General features: G+C 39.5%; 1 protein-coding gene across 16 annotated transcripts in view; it reads left to right on the top strand.

Moving 5' to 3' along the window:
- Positions 1-17,657, top strand: part of MAST4 (microtubule associated serine/threonine kinase family member 4) — a 210,853-nt gene that overhangs the window by 32,514 nt on the left and 160,682 nt on the right. For 15 of the 16 annotated variants that reach the window (XM_083703393.1, XM_083703394.1, XM_083703391.1 and 12 more), the window contains one exon: positions 1,876-1,997. In XM_083703393.1, the coding sequence (XP_083559519.1) occupies positions 1,876-1,997 (122 nt within the window). Of the gene's footprint in view, positions 1-1,875; positions 1,998-17,657 lie in introns of those variants that run through there. The other variant, XM_083703385.1, reaches the window with a different exon arrangement.

The following is a 17,657-nucleotide window of genomic DNA, read 5'->3' as shown; positions in this document are numbered from 1 at the left end:
CGCTACAACAGTTTGTACTAATAAAAGTGATGTCTTAGAGTCTTAGTTGCTAGGGTCTCTGGTGATCAGATTGAGAAGGGATTTATCCTCTTACTGCTCCTACCCTTCAAGTTAAATACAGTCATTTGAAGAAATCATTGTTTGATGCAGATTATCTTAACATTTACTTCCTGCATTACTGAGCTTAAATACATAGCATGATACAGTCAAAGTTAAGTACTTCTAAGACTCATATCAATGGGAGAATTACTGTGCAATCCTAGGCATGTCTACTCAGAGGTCAGTAGGACTTAATCCAGGTAATGGTGCATAGGATTGTAGCCTTAAGCTTTTACTCTTTTTAAAAAATAATAAAAATAATAAATCAGTAATGAAATTAATGGGCCTTAAGTCTTTAGTTCTGGTTAGATAGTGTCTAGATTCTGTGCTATTGTGATAATAGTTGTTTTAAAAGCCATTTCCATGTCTCTGGAAAGAAAGGGGGATAATTCCCATTAGGATTCAGCAGCAAGCATGTTTTCAGCAGCCAAGAACAGTTCAGTTTTAATGTTATTTTTGAAAATGTGGTGATTTACCTAGAATGTACATTTTTTCTTACAGACTGTCTTCTAGCCAATTACCCTAATATCACATATGTGTTCATAAACAAATAGGCATATATATGCACCAGGCAATCTTCTTAATTGTTTACTTAAAATCAGCTGCTTTATATCTTTCTTTAAGTCAAGCAGTTTACTTATATAATGCATTCTCCACGAATAGTTGGTGGTTCACAGAAAATAAATCTACAACAATAATACACAGATATAATACTTATTAAAGTTATAACATGACTGCAGAAATTAACAATTCACTTAAAATATATCAAAGTGAGCATTAAACTTACCAGCAGATCAGTTAGCAATATTCAATACATTCACATCCCAAGGTTGTCCAAATCTGATGGTGTTACCATAAATACATTAATAAAGTAACACCTTTTAATAATAATAGATCTCTAAGTGATTTACAGTAGAATAAAACAGAATAACAACCCACACCCTTTTGTATGTAGACCCAACAGTGTTTACTTTTGAAGGCTCCAAGGGCTAGAAGATGAAGTAAAGTAGGTAGAAACCCCCCCCCCCCCCATGGTCAATATTGAGTCTTTCTCCTCTCACAGCACTTCTCCTGGAAACAGCTTCTTGATGAAGGTTCCTTGTGCCAGAGTCTGGGGACTCAGCTACATTAGTCAAAAAAACATGTTTTGAATTTGTTGTAAACATGCAACATTAGATGGCACCAGAGAGCAAAAGCAATTTTTACATCGCCCCACCCCCCTTTTGTTATAACGATTTAATTTCTGACTTATTTATGGTGGGGGTTTTTTCTGTGTGTATATCTACCCTGGGTAAGAAATGTACTAGATAGGTCCCAAATGAGTAAAGCAAGTCTTTTTTCCTAAAAAGGCAGGAAACAGGAGAAAGGGGGTAAGTAGAGAGAAAGAACACCCAATGGATCAAAATTAATTCTTAGTGCAAGTTAAAAAAAAGAAGGCATAAGGAACAGTGGGTCAAATCATAAATAAACCAAAAAATCCTCCTATTCACAAGTCTCTCATTTCTTTTGTTCATCAGTTTCTTAATACTCAGAATGGGATAAGTTTGTTTATATTTGTATTTGCACAGTAAGATTTATTACTTGGAGTATGTGCATATATCTAAGGCTAGCTGAATATCTGTTTCAGAAGCTTATAAGGAGCATTTGAGGTTTAAATCTTGCTAAGTCAGACCAAATTTGTCCATGTACAGTGAGTTGCATGGACTGATATTGCAGACCATTTACTGTGCAAGAGGCTGTGTACTGACAACTTTTTTCCACCTAAACTTTCGACAGGTAGGTACTTGCTGCCAAATGCTGTTACACAACAGTCATGGCAAACTGGAGAAACTTCCAATCTTGTCCGAATGCGCAGTCAAGCTCTTGGGCAGTCAGCACCTTCTCTGACAGCTAGCTTGGTGAGTTATATTTTCAAATATTTGTTGAAACTAATGTTTATGTAACATTGCGGCAAGGAGTTTATTTGCACTACAGTCAAATATTCCAAAATTGTTTTCAAAAGATACAGTAATTCAGGGCCTTTCACATAACTGTTGTCGGTTACTGTATATAATAGTACTAAACATGTACAATTTATCTGAATTATGTTTACTGGGGGAGCTGTAATTTTGAATTGCCTTACTTGCTTTCCTATAAAACCTCAGCTGGGAGCACATTTTAGTATAGTTTTTCCATTTAAGTAGTCTATTTAAGAAAAAAAAGCAGTCACGTTTTTTTAATAATACACTAGTTTAAAATACTGGGATGTTGTTGTTTTTAAAAAAGACATTCTATTATTTTGTTCCATTATGTGCATGCAAGTAGCTTACTAAAGCAATGTGTATATTGGTGTGTGTATTTGAAGCTCATCATGATAACGAGGGAAACATAGTTTGGTATACTGTGTAGGACTTTTTAAATTGGGTGATGGAGCTTCAGGTTGCTCTGGTACTAAATCTCATAAGTTAGAAGAATGTTAGCAATAGAGTCAACTTTTGCGCCACCACTACTTTATAGGGGGAGGGGGATATGTTTTTGAAAGTCATCTTGCAGGTCAATGGAATGGTAAGGCTGTCCTCAAAAAGTATTCAGTCTTGGTGTGGCCCTGAAGACTATTTTAATCTTAGTGTTAATTTTTTCACCCCATCGCTCCAAAACCAAAGAAGAAGCTTGGGCCTGACACTTCATTATAGATAATAAGAAAGTACTAAGTACTTGTGCTTATTTCAAAATATATATTTAAACTGATAGATATATTTAGTTATGAAAACATGGAGATGGAATAGTTCCTCAATGCAATCAGATTTGGAGACAGGTAGATAAAATCTCATCAAGTCTGCCAGTTGGGGATGCACAATATAAATTATTACTGAGGTGGTATCTAACACCTGCAAGGTTAAATGAAATCCACCCAGTTAATGGCTCTGAATGTTGGGAATGTTTTGTGGGAAATGTCCATTTATAACATAATGTGATGGGAATGCCCAATTGTCACAAATTATTGGTGGCAAATAACTAAAAATATCTCAGATATAATAGAGCATATATTGAGACCTAGCCCTGTGTAGATGGGGATATTGTAACTATAAATCTGAAATCACTTGTCAGTATGCCAGCAGGCCCCAACAGAGTGGGAATGGCTGATGAAATGTACAGAACTGCCTGTAATGGACAAGCTGACAGAGATAATAATAATAATAATAATAATAATAATAATAATAATAATAACAACAACAACAACAACAACAACAACAACAATATAAGGAAGGTAGGCAGGCTAGGAAATGCTGACTTTGCCGCAAGATAGAACTGTTTTGTTGAGTTCTGGAATGTGCACTATAAATGTAGGATTGGAAATATTTTAGCGTATGTAATTATGTATGAGAAAACATGGGGATAGTGAGATTTATGTGTATAACATCACATTAAAAAACTTCATACACTTAGTACTATAGCATCAAGTAGTATCTGAAGCAAAACATTGCAACGTGGAGTGTTCAGTCAAGTAACAAGTAAGAAAATAAAACAGCCAGGTTGGACCACACCAAAGACCTTTCTAGTCTAGCACTCTATTCCCACAGTGACTACAGGAAAACCTCAAAAAGACATGAACATAATATTTCTTTCTCCACCCAAATTCTAGACCCTTCACACATGTACAGAGTGTTTCAGTATGAAAGGTATGGAAATGAAACATATAACAATATTTGTGTCCATTTTCATGGTACAGAGTCTGAGGTAGTTTATAATGAGTTTATAAAGTCTACACACTTATAAAGAAGTACCATAGATTCTAATTTCAATTTTTAGATGTGACTTCTCTTGAAACATAGAATTGTGGTTGTTCTATTAAAGAATGGCTTTTCATGTAATGATGGTTTGCAGCATTGGAAGTTATCTAAATTAACATACCCTTCAATTTTTCTGCATTACATTTTAATGCTGATACTTGACCAGTGATGTGCTGTTTTGCTTCACTCAGTCAGCATTTGTCTAAATAAATGCTGCTTATTTGACCTTATTACATCTTTGCTGTTGGAAAAGAGCAAAACATTCATTTCTGAAATATTCCTCTCTTGCTTTGTAGAAGAATTCCTCTGTACTCTGTTATTTCCACAGCTGAAAATAACTGTATGGAAAGGAATGGCCTTTCTTCCTGGGGAGTTTACTGTATTTGTTTAGGAGAGAACAAATAACAAACACTTAATTGAAAATGATAACTCCTACTAAATTGTCATATGCCTTTTGTAAAAATGGTTTCAGATATAATTATGTTAATTAGATTATAACTTGGTATTTGTATGTATTTCAGGAGTACTTCAATACTATTTTATGCTTTACTTCCTCAAATAAAATGGTTCAATTACCTACCTGAGAGGTTATAAAATACCTGATGTACATAATGCAAGAATAAACAAGTGCGCCTTCAGAAGCATTAATTGGAAATATATTTGAATGTCAAATATAGTGCTGGCTTGCTTTTTAGCAATAATGTTGAAATCACTGTTCTGTTAAAATGGGCTGTTTAAGAGTATTGAAGTGGGTCAAAGAGCTTCCTGTTAACTGAGCAACACTGTAATTGAGAGGGCTGGCCCACCCATGAGGCAGAGTGAGGCAGCTGCCTCGAGCAACGAAAGTCCCCTCTAGTGTAGAAGTGCTGCCAGCAACACCAGTTTTCAGTGAGATCTTGCCAGAAACTGGCACTGCTGCTGGTACTTTGTGGACACCTCCACACAATACAGATAAGAGGCTTGCAGTGCCCGCTGCGGCTTGTGGGGTGTCAATGGGGCAGGTGGCACATTCCTCTTTTGCCTCAAGCAGCAAAATGGGATGTGCTACCCCTGGTAATTGACATGGTCTGTATATTCAGCAAGGGGACGTGGGTGGTGCTGTGGGTTAAATCACAGAGCATAGGACTGCCGATCAGAAGGTCGGCGGTTCGAATCCCCGTGATGGGGTGAGCTCCCGTTGCTCGGTCCCTGCTCCTGCCCACCTAGCAGTTCGAAAGCACGTCAAAGTGCAAGTAGATAAATAGGTACTGCTCCGACGGGAAGGTAAACAGTGTTTCCGTGTGCTGCTCTGGTTCGCTAGAAGCAGCTTAGTCATGCTGGCCATATTATCCGGAAGCTGTACGCCGGCTCCCTCGGCCCATAAAGCAAGATGAGCGCCGCAACCCCAGAGTCTGTCACGACTGGACCTAATGGTCAGGGGTCCCTTTACCTTATATATTCAGCAGAATTAAAATACTTATTACAACTGGTCTCTCTCTCTCTCTCTCTCTCTCTCTCTCTCACACACACACACACACACACACACACACACTGATTTGTTCTGTGAACAACATGGTCTGTGACTGCTTAGATGCTGCCTTCTGTGACAATCTCATAGACGTGCTGAGAGACTACTTTATTAAACGATCTTTCTATTATCTGAGGGTGTTTCCTGATGGGGAGTTCTAAGTTTTACAAAATAATTCCATGGAATTAGCCTTTTTTATTTTTTTAAAAAGTTAACTCATTCTGCTCTTGGGATATACCTGTGTGGACAAGGAAGGGATTTGTGTCCAGATCTCAAACCTAAGGACTCCTCAGAGGAGGAGGAATGGGAGCAGGCCCCTCTAATCACCATGAAGAATAAATGTCTCCAGATACCTCTGCTCGAGTACTGGAGGTCACTATGCCAGCTTCCTAGGTTACTGGATGACTTCTAGGACCCCCCCCTTCATCTTCCCCAGGACTAGAGAAGCAGAGGATATGGCAAGCCAGGTAAAAGCTTTAAAGCCACTGTCTAATGTGGCTGACTAATGGGATGTCAGGCACCAGCTGAACACTGAGCAGAGTTGGCTGGAAGCTGATCTCCCAGGTAGCAAGCAGGACAACTCCACTTCTTTGCGCAAGTCAGAAAAGGCTCAGGACAAGGGAGAGGTCATGAAGTAGACAGGCAGCAGGAAATTCACAGGCAAGCAATGGAGATACTTCATGGGAATGCTCTTCCTGCTAGGTGCCTCAGTTGCACATTTTTCGATCCATACCCCAAAGAGATCACTCTGCTTCTCCACTCTTCTCCCTAAAATAAGATTTTCTGAGCCCACAAAAGAGCATTAAAAAGAATGAACAAATCATGGCTATGCCCAAGTTAAATGCCTAGAGTGGAAGCAGTCTAGGTAACGTATTGAGAAAATAAGGAAATGCAGAGAATTGAGATACAGTTATGTAATGGTTCTAGGGGTTGCTCGTGCGTAAGCCGGTGCTTATCTCCCCGGCTGGGTGCAAACACCTGGCTGGGTTGCCTAAGTGAACCTTTTCTGTCCGGACAGCCACTCACCCGTGGCTGACTCAGTCGCTGGCAGAATCCGTCAGTGGGCGTTTCTTAAACTTCTTCCAGCAAAGAAGCTCTTTGACGCCTAGTCTCCTCCTACTCTCTCTGTGCGAAAATAATAATAATAATAATAATAATAATAATAATAATAATAATAATTTATTATTTGTACCCCGCCCATCTGGCTGGGTTTCCCCAGCCACTCTGGGCGGCTTCCAACAGAGATGAAAAATACACTAAAATGTCACATATTAAAAACTTCCCTGAACAGGGCTGCCTTCAGATGTCTTCTGAATGTCAGGTAGTTGTTTATCGCTTTGACATCTGATGGGAGGGCGTTCCACAGGGCGGGCGCCACTACCGAGAAGGCCCTCTGCCTGGTTCCCTGTAACTTGGCCTCTCGCAGTGAGGGAACCGCCAGAAGGCCCCCTACTCTCCCCGCTGGTCCCAGGCAAGGAGTCATGGGACCGCCTTGCCGCTTCCCCCATCTGCTCCCCTTCTCCACTGGTGCTACGCTGATTCTCTTCCCCAGAAGATGGGCTGCTTCTCCCAATCCGTGGATGCTCTCTGGAATCCCTCTGGCTTTTGCTCTCTCCCTCCGGCACTGATGGCAGTTCCCTGACAAGTTATCCCCACATGAAGTGCCCCAGACTCTGGGTTCATCATCTTGAGGCACCTTCTTTGTGTGCCTCCTCCACAAGAGGTCCAGAGGGTGGCTACACAACAGGCCATTTTTGTTGAATGCTCTCTCCAGGGAGGCTCGCCTGACACCTTCATTATATAATCTTTAGGTGCCAGGCAAAGACATTCCTCTTCTCCCAGGCTTTTAAAACTGTCCGTGTTTGTTTGTTACAATGGTATGTTTTTTGTGATTTTATATTGTAAACTGCCCTGTGATCCTTGAATTGAAGGGCAGTATAGAAATTTAATAAATAAATGAAAAAAAAGAGAAGAAACACGTTAGCTGCATCTTTGCTGATGGCTGGGATCTGGTCTTCTGCTTGCCATAAAGGTTTTCATGGGAGGGAGGGGTGCAACCTCCCTGATAGCTCTTTTTCGTCTGATCGCTGGCAGAAGTGGTTGTGTCCGTCACTTATGTATGGCCAGAGTTAAAAACTGACCTGCATCAGACTTTAAAGTTATTACTCTGGCCTTTTTTCATATTCTATTTTGTGACAGCTTTGTGTTCTTGGGATGTGGCAGGCAAAATAACTGAATGTATACCTGCTGTTCTCAGAGTCACTGTGAGCTTATGTGTGCTTATTCATGTGTTTCATATAAAGCAGAATTGAAGGGTGTAAATTTTATAAATAAATAGGTGCAAATGTGTGCCCTTCCCTCGAAGCATATCCTGTTCTATCCCTCCTAGCAAGGAAGGGCACAGACTTTGCAAAGTCCCTTAATACTGGAGTCAGATGCAAATTTTCTTTAGAAGGTTAGCTCTTCTGGTTAAAGTTTTTGCTGATTTGGTCTGGTAAAAGCTTTCTGACTCAGTTTTTTATATTTTATTTCACAAGGAGTAATGCAAAAGCAAACCCAGTTGTGGCACAATCTTGGGGAAAGACTGTTGATTTTCTTGTCTGTTAATATCTAGAGTCCCCATGACCTCAAGAGGACTTTAAAAGCATACATCTTCAAACTATCTAAAAATAGTATATTCTTCCCAAAAGCAACCTTTGGGGTCATGCTCCTGCCTGGCAGGTGAGCAAGCAAGCAAGCAAGCAAGCAATAAAGGCAAGTAATAAATAAAAGAATTTTGGGGGGATTTTCTTTGCTTTCTGCCACGAGGGCGAAGAAGGCAAAGAACTATTGGAAGGATTGAACAACCATATTAAAATATGGTATAAGAAAAAAGCAATACTGGATCACAGAAGTAACATAGCCTCTAGGGAAAATGCCCACTGCCCTTTTTGTATCTCTAGTCTCAGGCACTAGTTAAAAAGCATTAATTAAAAGTAGCTAGCTGTAACTTCCCCATCTGAAGGAATCAGGAAGAATGGATAAATAAAAGTATAAAACAATGGACATGGTGGTAGTGGTAAGACACTCCACAGTAAATAAGCTTTTCCATGTTTTAATATATTACAGCAGAGGCTTAAAGCACTACATCAACTTTGTTACCTGAAAAAACCTAGAAAAAGCCAGAAAGAATGCGTCTCAGTTCATCACCATTCCTATATCTGATATTCAAGCATGGTTTCCAGTTGTTTTATACTACCCATGCACAAGAGTGAGGTATCATCAGGCTTGAGGAGTTCTGTAGTTTGCAGAAATAAATAAAAATCTGTAAAAGGAGGTCCCAAAAAACATGCTCAGTAGTGATTGAATACTAACTGTTAGGGAGAATGGGAAAACTGGATTGGTGCAGGAATGGAATATACCAGAGGAGAATATGCCTGATTGACCACAAAAGGGAACAGAACCATTCCAAACTGGAAAATTTCATGCAGATCTTCATTTTCTAACTGCCTTACAGATTCTTACACCTGCCATTCCAGATTGGAACTGAAATAGAAAACTAGAAACTTCCGGCATTTTTAAATTCTTCACAAAATGAATGTTGAGATTTCATTGACTAAGAAAAATAAAGTTTTTTAAAGGAAATAATTTTATATGTAAGATGCTACATTATTGAAATAAAGATTTTATATTAGTTTTCATACTGGTTTCCATCAATTTGGCAGTTAATTCTGGTGTATGCAAAGCAATGAGTGTTGGCCTGTGAGATGGGTGAGGTGATTTTTGCAATGGATTTAGCAGACTGCTTTAAAAGTACGAATCTAGTAGTTTGTGCAAGTGATGTCCACTAGGTGGCACAAGAGCCGTGTGTAGTCTATATCATATGTGCTGTAACTAATATGTACTCTGTCCTTCCCTATTGTTTTCAATGTTCATTTGTTATAGTCAAACTCAACTGCCAATCAAGATACAATGACCACACAGGTGCAACAGCTCTTATTTCAAAATGCATATAAAAGCTACCCATATTGGGATTCTGAAAATAGATAAACTGACTCCGCTCACCCTTGCATACAACTATGATAACTAAAGATTTGCTCTTATTTGTCTAGATGTACTGTGAAATTAAAATAGTGCTGGACTTTTAAGACATCTGTTGTTGAAATTCAGCTTGTAGATTTAAATGCATGTGGCTAAATGAGAAGCAGGTTCTTACGCACTCATTTCATGTTTTTATCCTTTTTCATTATTGACTTTTGATTATTCTTTATTATGAAATGTACTTCAAAGAAAGCATGTTGTTTACGTTGGGATTTATCCGCCCAAGCAACAGGAAGTGGACCACTTAACCTTAGCTTTCTGATGAAGAGGTAGTGTTTTGCTTGCTCTTCAGAGAATGAGCTCTAAAGGGCAAACAAGATGGGGGGAGGAATATCTGCCTGTTCTTTAGAGATGAGCAAGCAGAGGGATCCTCTATGTTGGATCTTGGCACTAAGCTAAAGCTTTCTGCCTGCTCTTTAAATAAGGTAGCGTTTCCACCCACAGTCACCCCAGTGCTGGAGGGGGAGTGGTGAGATATGCTGCCTTTTACTTTGCTGTTGGGGAAAACGGCCTGGTGAACAAAATTGGACTCAAAATTGGCCTGCAGGCTGCTGGCTTCCCATGTCTGCTGCAACGCTACAATGCATTGAAGCAGACGGAAGTGCCTAGTGGAGAAAGGGAATAAGGGTGTATTTATAATCTGCACACAGTTCCCACTCATTGCTACAGTGCACATGCAGTCTCTGTACTGTATTGTTAAGTCAGCTGTTACAGTTGATGAAACCTTTTACTTTCTAATGTATGATATGAAGTCCATCATATGGATTTTTTAAAAAGTGAGTTTTAATATACAGCAAGCCTGATCTTATGTTGGTTACCTTTGCAGAATTTCAGGCAGTGTGGAGTGTTTCTTCCTTCCTCCTTGTAACTGATTAGGTAATTGGAAACAACAACAACAATAACAACAACAACAACAACAACAATAATGAATACCAAATGTGTGCTCAAATTGTGCTCCATTTCGAAAGGAAAATATATTTCAGGAGCAGTTCAGACATTTTAGATAAGATACTACTAAAATATCTTGTTCCTACTGATAAGGGAAGAAAATGAATTGTACTTCCTAATAAAAGAAATTTGCAAATACTTGGTGCATGTGGAGCCAAAGTAGAACATCTTTCTGTTTGATTGATGAGGTGATATGTATGGAGACAGTTTGGTATATATCAAAAGTATACTAGGATGTTTTTGTTAAGCTGTCCAAACTCATAGCTTAAAATTTATGATTTTCTTTTTGAAATGTAAATTTTCAGTACCCTAATTTTTGCTATTCTTAACTGTATCAGGTTGTGATGGGCAATATGACAAAAATAATAAGTCCAGGAAGATATTCAACCCTCTAGTTGACAGGAAAATATTATGATGCTTTCAGACCTAAACTGTATATATTATAAAGCCCTATAACCAAAACAGTAAACTTTAAATGGCAGCATAGATCATATTGTTCACATTGATCTCTTCTTTACTTGATAAATATGTTCGTTTAAAAGCATATTTTTTAATTTAAAGTGGGTGTCATAGTAGAGGGCTGGAACTTTTTAAAAAACTGATTCAAATTTGCTGTTCAAGGGCAGTCATCACTTAAATTTTAAGCCATGCCTTAGTTGCTGATTTTCAAAAGGGCAGTCACACACAAGTATAGAAGCAGTGATTTAAAAGTGGCCATGGAAACTTATAGGAGCTTTGTTGCTGCTGACTAGTATTGGGGGTGATGTGACACAAGCAACAGCTAGAGAATCTCTATTTTAATCAACAGGTGCATTGTGGACAGCTGTCTGCAGCCCTGGAGCATTTAGTCATAGTGATAAAGCCTTTTGTGGCATTTCTGATTCATGATAAACCATGAGATGGTGACCGATTAAATAAAAAGCTGGAATTTAAATTGCTGGAGGTCACTACAACAGAAATTAAACTTTGTGAAGGAGGATCTGGAAGAAGGGAAGCAGTAAGAGAAATTATCCAATAGAATATTGTGTTCCTAAGTGTCACTATCAAGCAGAAAGATCCTGTTTCTAATGTATTATAGTCTATTATGTTGTTTTTAGTCTATGAGGAAACACAGGAGTACTGTTATTACAAAGTGGTGTAATAATTTGTGAATTATTGGTAATTAAATGTGTTTGTCCTGTTTTTTCTTTGTCATGCTACACAATAACATTAAATACGTAGCTGGCAACTGTGTCTGGAATTTTACAGGAGTGTTTATGGGGGGTGGGGGAGAGATCATTGGTACTACAACACATAGCAAGGAAAGGTTTAACTCTCTCCTTACCAACTGCCCACTACCTGGTATCTATGTGACTTAGAAAAAAACCTTTCCATTGATGTTCCCCTAACATTTTAAGACATCTTGCCTGAAGTCCTGCCAACACCTGGTACCAGCACTCTACTTATCCATCAGACAAAATATTTGAATAGTGTATGCAGTCTTTGGCAGATCTTACCCCTGATTTTATATGATACAATGCACTAAAGCATTATTCAGCTGGGTAGTCATGAGGATCCCAGCCTGTGAACACATATTTCTACTGGGAGATTTTAATGCCAGAGTTGGAGATGCTCATCACACGTGGAACAAATTCTAAGGCCACTTTGGTATTAGCAGCATGAACAAGAACGGACAAAGGCTGCTTTTACTGTGCTCATATCAAGGCCTCTGTGTCATGATCACGTTATTTCCTACTAAGGCAAAACATTGAGTTTCCCGGAGACATTCAAGGTTGGGCCACTGGCACCAGCTGGACTTGATTGTCACGCCTTTACTGAACTGTGTTCATATCACATAGAGCTACCACAGTGCCAACTGCAACATGGATCACTCCCTGGTGGTGAGCAAGATCCTTCTCCAGCCAAAGAGGATGCATAGTACAAAGCAGAAAGTGTGGCCTCAACCTGAGCTTTGTGAGAGCTCTACTGAACTGCCCCAGAGACAGTGTTGAAGCAAGGTGGAATTACATCAATGAGGCAACCTACAACACAGCTATGTCCTCTTTTGGTGAAAGAGAGCAGCAGATACTCGACTGGTTTGAGGTCAGCATTAAGGACATGGAGCTTGTTGTCACTACAGAGCATGAGGCTCTTGTGAACTACAAGTGTACACCCTGCGAGAAGACGCTTGTGGCACTGAGTAAGGCAAGAAGAATGTCATCAACTCTCAGACATGTGGTAAAACATCAGGACAGGATGCAATCCCAACTGAAGTGCTGAAAGCCAGCCTCCATCCCTCCCTCATAACACACCTCCACAGTCTTCTCTTGCATGTTGGGAAACAGAATATGTTCCACAAGACATGCACAACTGTAACGACTACTATGGAGTCACCCTGCTGAGTACTGTGGGGAAAGTCTTCACCCATGTAGTTCTCAACAGATTGCAGTCACTCACTGACAGGGTCTATCCCAAGTCACAATGCGGTGTGGCAATGGAATACTTTTCATAACTGTAGGAAGCAAAATTGTATAATTACACTACCCAAGGTAAAGCTTACTAGTTATTTAAGAGTGAAAAGCAGAAACATAATATATTGAGACAGAGGTGAGCAGTGCTTATTGAATTCTGGTGTAACAAAGCACATACTTCACATGACCCAAAAATTTTATTTGAGATGATGGTCCTTTTAGTTTGTTATTCATGTCATTTTTCCAATTCATTTTTCCATACTTTTCTTTTTACATATTTGTGGTTTTACAAAACTGACTAAAAATTACAATTGCAAATTAAAAAGTCACATCCTTGATTATAGCCCAAGGAGCATTCATGGGAAGAAGGCTACAAACTCACATGCAAGCTCTGGATCTGCCTATTGTGTAAAATGTGGCAGTTAGCACTGGGATATTGTTACTCTGATACTGAAACAACTGCATTGGCTGCCACTTGTCTTCTAGGCTCAATTCATTGTGTTGGTTTTATAATCAACATGCTGAAGTTTAATTAATGCAGGCTTAGCATAGCTCACTTCCCTTTCCCTGGAAGGCAATAGGTAATCAAGTCTTTGTTCTCCTTCAGTCTACCTGAGGAGCGCCATGTGTTAAAAAGGTTTGAGCTGATTGCTCAAGTTCAGATAGCATGGTTCTCACCAGCCACTCTTGAGTTCATTAATAATTTAGGACTGTTTGTAACTAAGCAAAGTTTTACTGCCTGTGCAACTTTCTGGAGTGGATGAATCTGAGTTTGTAAATAAACTATTTTTTAACTTACCAAACGTGTGGTCCTTTCCTATGCTGGGGGAAGAGGGAAACTTTTGGAACTCGCTTTGAAGGGTACATTTTAAGGTTTTATTTCCACACTTTGCTGAATGTTTTGTGATTTTAAATTTCTATTGGGGTTCTCAACAAAGAGTACTTTTTCTAAACTTTGATATTGGCATCCAGGAATTTTTTATCTCTGTCTCTCTCTCTCTCTTTTTCCACAAATACAAAGAGTGTGCTCAACATGACTGTTTGGTTATGAATGAGGGACTGATGTATCTGTAAAGCACTTTTTGAATGCAGTAGAATTTTAAAATACAGTTCATTTATAATGATATTTGTGTTGCTTGTGAAATGATGGACATCTGATTCTAGTTTCTGACAGTTTGCATATGTTATATCTGAAAAATTTAGTCTAATTCCACTGTACAACATTCAACAAATTGACACAACAAACTTTCCAAATCTAAGACTAGCATCCCACACCTGGTCAAAATACAAAAATATGTAGCAAAGACAGTCATTTTATCTTGCTGGTTCTTCAATATCTATATTATTGCCCAGAGCCATTCTTTCAACACTTTATTTTGTCTCACAAGTTTTGGCCTCCAGCATGTAATATAATTTTTTATGTATGTGTGTCTGCTTCTCAAAGTGATGCTTTCTGACAGGAAATCAATATTTTTTCAAGCTAGATTTGAGGGTGTGATTGTCATAATCCTCCTCGTAGACTTTGTTAATGGCTAAATACTAGCCTTTATTTTTATCTTTCACATTGGCCTTTGGTAAGAAATGTACCTTTCACCTCTACTGTAAAAATGTCCCTCTTCATTCCTCACTTCGCAAATGTTTGCAGAGATTTTGAAAAAGGTGTGCTAGAACCAAGAATTTAAAATGCCAGTAGTTGTTTTAGAGAGATGGGTGCTACTTAATAACCTCCATAGAAAGGGGAAAATAACAGGTTCAGTTTCAATTTATTTCCGTATGCACTTATACCCCATCTGTTTGTTGAGGAAGCCTTACAAATAGGCCCTGCATTGATGTCACCATCACAATATCTAGTTCTCAACTGCTACAGACTGAATTTGGGTGCCAGAGCACTGAAGTGGAGGGAATTAACTTCAGTCTACCTTTCTCATCAATAAAGCTCTGTGGAAACTGAAAACTAGTAAATGGACGAGAGAGGTTCTAGCTTAGTCCTTTGCTTAGATTTTTGCCTTCTGAACTGGTTTCCCATTTTAGGTAGATGTGTCTTAGAAATGTGATTTCCCTTCCTTCAATATTTCTGGGTAGCCTGTCATCTCACTATCATGCCTCTGTAAACAAAGCCTGAGAAACAGTATTTCTGACAATTGACCTCATGCTTAAACTAGCAAATGAAGGACAGTTATTTATTTTGCAGGAATTTAATCATTAAAAAATAATAATTGAATAACACTTGGCATACATATTGTAGAAATAATGGTATAAATAAAGCATGCAGAATATGACAAAAAAGCAAATCCTTCAAACACAGGAACTGTGATAGAATACATTACCACAAAACAAAAGCAAAAAATTACAACTATCTGTTCTTATTAATGTCCTGGCTTCTACTGGAGGTAGAACTTGAACAAAGGTTGTGGTATTTCCCTTTAGCCAGTAGGGATGGTAGGTTGGGTTAGGTTCCACCTTCTGGCGTTAGCAGGCCTCTCCCATGATACTCTAGTTTACAAAGACATTGATTGAACAAGAGACATGCCTCCTGTGATCCTGTTATGAGTGGTCACAACTTAGTGCAGCAAGCGGGACTGTTCCTTGGGCTGGGCAAGAAAATGGGCACTCTTCTGGGAAGGTCTTCATTTCATATTTTTATGTGCCTGGCGAATTGACTGCCACAATTGTGGGAGAAAAGGGAGACCGCATGTGGAGGGGTTCTTAGATGAAAGCTCCATTTGCACCCAATGCATGTCTTTTGAGCCACATATTGTATTCGGCAAATGTTTCCGCTGAAAAGCATCAAAATGGTATCACAGATTGGGAAAACTAAGCCCACCCTTCTCTCTGGAGCAGCACAACACCATTTTGCTCAGCCTTACAAAAATGCATTGCTGGGAATTTTAATCCTTACATAGGCTTTAGGATAGTTTTCTTTCAACCTAGTCCCTTCCGGAATTTTGGATGACAATTCTCATTAGCCTTGAACATTGGCCATGTTGGGACTGAAGAGAATTATAATCCAAAAAGCATAGATATTAATACTGAGTATTGTAAAGTGGCCCAGCGGGGCAGATAATTAAGAGCCAGAAGCCCCGAAGAAATTCTGCTGAGGAAAGATGTAGAGCAGAGTTTCCCAAACTGTCTATCCCTTCTTTTCTTGGCTTACTCTAGAGTAAGCCAAGAAAAAGGGATCTGAGGGATAGACAGTAAGTGAAAGAGGAGATTGTTTGAGGAAGGTCATTTGGAAAATGATGATCCAAGGAAAGAAGAAGCAAATGGAGGATGTGGTGGGCCCCTCCAGATATTTTTGGACTCCATCTTTCATGAGCTTCCTCCAGCGTTGTAGTCTAGCAACTTTTTTTAGCATCGCAGGTTAGCAGTAAGGAAAAGGTGCTTGCACTGCTTAAGGTTCAGAATGCTTGTACAGTGTAGGCTGTGGGAAGACAGGAGGACTAGGGAAACTGCTCAAGATGCTTGGTAAAGTGACAGATTGAAAAACAGGAAAGCAGTAGGGGATAAATGGAGATGAGTAATGGAGAAGCCATACTGATTTTGGCCAACCTACAATATCTTTGGCTACAGACTTCTAGAAAGAATATAAGATAGCAGTGCGGTAACCTCTTCCAAAAGTTGCATTAGATATATAAAACTGATAGTGTTAGATACTGTCACAGGTTTTTCTGTGAGTGAGAGGTGCATGTTAGAGCCCATCAGGGGACCTTCTAGGGCAGTATGCAGGTGGCCCTGGAAGCTGCAGGTACAAGGGAGAATTGAAACTGTGGATGGACGTGTTTGGATCCAATCACTAATGTGGAAACACCTTCAGCCTGAGGATCAAGTAAGCAGCTTAGTCTCGTAGATTTTTCTCTGGAAATTTTACCAGGGTCAGACCACACTCACTCTTCTTCCAATGGTTTGAAGTGCTTATGCTCTTCTAGTGCAAACTTCAGACTATTGAACACAAATTGCTGAGGGAGATAGACTATTTTCCTTTCATAGAGACAAACATAAATTAGCTTTACATGAGCAGCTCCCCTGAACCTATGGTAGTGTGGCCAAGTGGTCAAGCTTGATGGGATGGGAGTTGCAGTCCGGCAGCAACTGGCAGGCCACAGATTCTTCACCCCTTGTGTAAATGATAGGAGTATCTGACAAAAGCATTCATAATCTCCTTTCCCATTCAGGGGTATTTGGATTATATATGGGACTTGGGTGGCGCTTTGGTCTAAACCACTGAGCCTCTTGGGCTTGCCAATCAGAAATTTGATGGTTTGAATCTGTGCAATGGAATGAGCTCCCATTATTCTGTCCTAGCTTCTGCCAACCTAGTAGTTTGAAAGCATTCCAGTGCAAGTGAATAAATAGGTACTGCTGTGGCAGGAAGGTAAGTGGCGTTTTTGTGTGCTTTGATTTCTGTCATACTGTTCCGTTGCACCAGAAGCAGTTTAGTCATGCTGGCCACATGACCTGGAAAGCTGTCTGTGGACAAAAGCTGGCTCCCTCGGCCTGAAGAGAGATGAGTGACGCACCACATAGTCGCCTTTGCCTGGACTTAATTGTCCAGGGGTCCTTTACCATACCTTTTATATGGATTATCCTGCTCCTGAACTGTGACCTTGCCGTGCTTCTTTTCACAGGAAGTCTGGGGCAATAATATGAGTTATGGGCTTATCCACATTTTTTTTTGTTCCACTGCTTCCCCCTGCGGAAAACTGCTCTTTAGCACTCAGTCGGAGCAAACAGCAATTTGGGTTTTCTGTGGATTGCCATTTGTTCTGATCTACCGCTAAAGAACAAGTTTACCCTGGGAAAAGG

The sequence above is a fragment of the Podarcis gaigeae genome (assembly GCF_964106915.1).
Source record: "Podarcis gaigeae genome assembly, chromosome: 11".
Taxonomy (NCBI): Eukaryota; Metazoa; Chordata; class Lepidosauria; order Squamata; family Lacertidae; genus Podarcis; species Podarcis gaigeae.
This window is presented reverse-complemented; position numbering and strand designations above follow the sequence as displayed.